The following is a 3,944-nucleotide window of genomic DNA, read 5'->3' on the forward strand; positions in this document are numbered from 1 at the left end:
AAATGTTTTTAATTGTGTACCAGTTTAACGATGAATATTATTTATGACTTTAACTTTATACACAAATGCCAAAATACTATAGTTTCGACCTTCTTTGTTGGAATCAACCTTTCTGATTTCCTTTTGTAGAATTAAAAAAAGAATTTTATACACACTTTGTAACTATGTGAGTGAATCACATCTTTTATGTATGTTACTACACTGTTTTTTTTGCAAATATATATATATATAAAAGTTTACTTTAATAACTGTTTTAATTGTGTTATTGTTTCTTTTGTCTCCTCTAATCTTTCCAGGAAAATGCAGAACTTGTAAAGCAGATCGACTATGAGATAGTCACAGTTTTTGAGAGTCCTTATGTGGAAGCTATTAAGTCACTTTGGGCAGATCCTGGTATCCAAGAATGCTATGATCGAAGAAGAGAGTATCAGCTCACAGATTCAGCTAATTAGTAAGTATATGCTATGTAGAATACATGTATTACTAAGTGTTATAATTTTTTATTTTGTAGAATACATAATAAAGGCATTTAAAACTGAGAAACTGCTACCTAATGCAAATCTCGATAATTTAAGAACATCATTCATGTGCATCCTTAAACTTAAAAAACGTTTTTTTAATAGTATAGTTTCAGTAATACTTTGATTGATTGGAAAATCACTGTCATTGGAAATTAATATTTCTTGTATACGATATATTGATCATCCACAAATATTAGCTCATTATCTCAAAGGAGTGAGTAAATAAACTTGTATGTATATTTCCTTGTATATATACAACATGTTTGTGTAATCTTTAGTACATAGCACTAAGATAAAACAAATAGCTTGGCATGGGCTGGTGGCTAGGGGTCTCAACTAGCAATCTGAGGGTCGCGAGTTTGATTTCCCATTGTTGAACATGCTTCTCCTGTGTGGTTGTTGACTGGGCTAGCCTCCTGAGTATTAAAATTCCTGACTGACAAAAATACTAGCTGACACCTACTTCGATGGAACTAAGATTGAAATGGGGGGGGCATTGAGATAAAGCATGAGATGTTCATATTTCTACATGCCATGTATCACAGCTGTTGAGGGAATGAAAATGTAGTATTGGAGCTAATGTGAAAGAAGTCTTTATTTATAAAAACATGCTTTTATAACAGTTTTATTTGTTTTCCAATATTTCACTGGCTCTCAACATTATAGTAGTATACTGCATATATAAATAGCATTTCATTGAATCTTTTGTCTGTCATCATCCAGTCCATCTGATGAGTTCTGGTGTTGAACGAAAAGCTTATTTGACAGTGACTTATGGGAGACAGAAGTTCGATCAGAAATGCTGTTTTTACACACCTCTGATTTTGGACTACAATGAATGAACTAAGAGAAATGTGAAAACAACATCTGCAGTTAACTTGTTTTTATAACAGTTTTAGGCCTGTTGGTTTTCCAATATTTCATTGGCAGCTAAACCTGAAATCTTTATTTAAGTAGCTGATTAGCTTTATAGTTAACACATACTCTCAGAGATTAAACAGTGTATGAAAACAACCAACATTTCAATGAATAAATATCTTTTAATCTACATTGCTCTTCTAATCTCCAGTATAGTTTTATGTCTAAAAAAAAACAGGCTGAAAAGTTCACATGGTGATAATTCTAGTTGGCTGTTTTAAAAATACATGTACCCATTATAAATAAATCAAGTTAGATGAGAAAACTAGAAAGTGGGTATAGACAGAGTGTGAGACTGGTTAGGATGAATAGTGTTTAAATGTTGGGTTTTTTCTGTGCAATAGCTATTTCTTTTACCAAAGAGTTTTATCTTTAATATAGATTTTATTGTAGCATTATTGAAAGCAATATTTTCTGAACCTTGTGAGCATCACTGACATAGTTCTCAGTAGTTCATAAGTGAGTGTATTGGTTTTGTATCTAAATGTAAAATGTAAATGTATCTAAATGTTTTTTTCAGTCTGACCGTGACTAGTAACCCACTCCTCTGTCTGCATTACTTTACAATACATTCTACTTACAACTCATTTTAGAACCTAAAAAGAAGTACACAACAGCTGGAAGGAAATCACAGGAAATTTATTTGCACATCCAAATGTTCAGTTCAAGGAATTTATGCTTTATAACCTGTTTGGTACACTGTAGGATATTGGTGTTTTATTTCACATTAAAAAAGTTAATGCAAATTATTGAATTTTTATACTGCATAGCCCCAATAATTCTGCGTAAAGTTTTAAGGTAAGCTTATGTTAAATAATGAAGAGTGTTCTGTGTACATGCTATGTAAAATATTTTTTAATTTTTTGGCATGTCACCCACAGTTACCTGAGTGATATTGAAAGGATAGCAAAACCTGATTATCTTCCTGAGCAACAGGATATTCTTAGAGTTAGAGTGCCAACGACGGGCATCATTGAATATCCTTTTGATCTTGAATCCATTATTTTCAGGTATGTTTTTAATAGTTTTAGTACATGTAAACTAACTTCTGAAGGAATAGATTTAAAAATGTTTGTTTTTAGTAAATTTGTAGGCTTAGAGTGATTGTTACTGATTTGTTTAGTTGTTAATAAAAGTCTTACTCAGCTATCTGAAAAAAATGGCCAATTACACTTTTAAAATGTTGTTGAACCTTATATGTTTGTATTTTGTGATTAAAATTTAAGAATAATTTGCATAAAACTTAGAAGTGCTACACTTTATTTAGTAAGAATTAGGTTTTAGTACCTTTAGTACTGCTACCTTGCACTCACTTGCGCAGTACCGCATTCTCATGCTGCATTTCTTGGAAAGGTATTCCAAAAAAGCATACTTTCTCATTATACATAAATCAGATTATTCTTGTATAGTAGCATGTTATCTCATAATTATAAAGAGGATAAAGCCAGCTCTCTTTGAGTACTGCATCAATGTGCATTAAAAAAAATAATAGCTTACACACAATATCTCTGATAGTAGCGTAACATTCATTGAGACAGGTGTGTTGTTTTTACTCAGTGCTGTAGAGAAAATTTGAGGTGGAAGTACATTACTGTACATCCACCAGGGACTCGGTTAAAACAAACTTTGTTTCAATATTCATGGGGTTTTGAGTCCTTTTCAATTCACCATACAGTAACCTAAACTAATTAGGTATGTAATAATGTGGTGTCATTGCATCTAATTCATTATTTTATACTAGAAGAAACCTGTAAAACCTTTGTGACCAAGTTAGTATCTTTATTGCAACAGTACTTCTTTAAATATAGGATTTGTAGAGTAATACAGAAGAATTTTGAATCGCAGACACTGAAATCTATAAGTACACTTGTCTTAGTCCTAATATTAGTTAAGCCAAAGGACATAGATGTATTTTAGTAGACATTTTATACAACATATTAAAAGCTTATCGAAGTTTTTAAAAAGTCTAACGTTAGGTCTTAGAATAATATTAGAAGATTATTTACTGATAGTATTATGTGCGGTAAGGTTTAGCCCTAACTGAACTAAACCAAAAAGCGTACACAAGTTTCAGGGTTAACTTATCTCTATCGAATATAGGTCATGCTTAATAAACCTGGCAAAACTTGACAATTTTAACAAAGATACGTTTTCAAATTGCAAAAAAAAGATGCAATTTTTTGTAAATTTTAGTCCAAATATGTCTTTAATTTTTGATCAATCATAAACTACTCGCTTCTAATTGACAGGAAGCCAAACTACTTAAATTACATAATAAGTTGCTATGACATCATTGCATAACCAAGAGACAGACAGACAGATACACACTGTGTTTTATAGTATTAGATTATATAACAGTCCACAGCAAAAGGTGTGGCAAATCAAGGAAAGCATTAGTCCTCTACATCTCAGGTTCTCTTTTCAATTTTACCTTTGGTGAAATAGAAAGAAATCTTTAACACACACACACACTCATACACTCATATATATATATATATATATATA

The 3,944-nt window shown here is 31.2% G+C and overlaps 1 protein-coding gene across 2 annotated transcripts in view; it reads left to right on the plus strand.

Annotated features, from left to right (window-relative positions):
* The window catches only part of LOC106460659 (guanine nucleotide-binding protein G(q) subunit alpha-like), a 35,954-nt gene that overhangs the window by 10,858 nt on the left and 21,152 nt on the right, over positions 1 to 3,944 (plus strand). For both annotated transcript variants that reach the window (XM_013920385.2, XM_022387424.1), the window contains exons 3-4: positions 297 to 451; positions 2,321 to 2,449. In XM_013920385.2, coding sequence (XP_013775839.1) covers positions 297 to 451; positions 2,321 to 2,449 — 284 coding nt within the window. The remainder of the gene's footprint in view (positions 1 to 296; positions 452 to 2,320; positions 2,450 to 3,944) is intronic.

Source organism: Limulus polyphemus, unplaced genomic scaffold, assembly GCF_000517525.1.
Source record: "Limulus polyphemus unplaced genomic scaffold, Limulus_polyphemus-2.1.2 Scaffold811, whole genome shotgun sequence".
Lineage (NCBI taxonomy): Eukaryota > Metazoa > Arthropoda > Merostomata > Xiphosura > Limulidae > Limulus > Limulus polyphemus.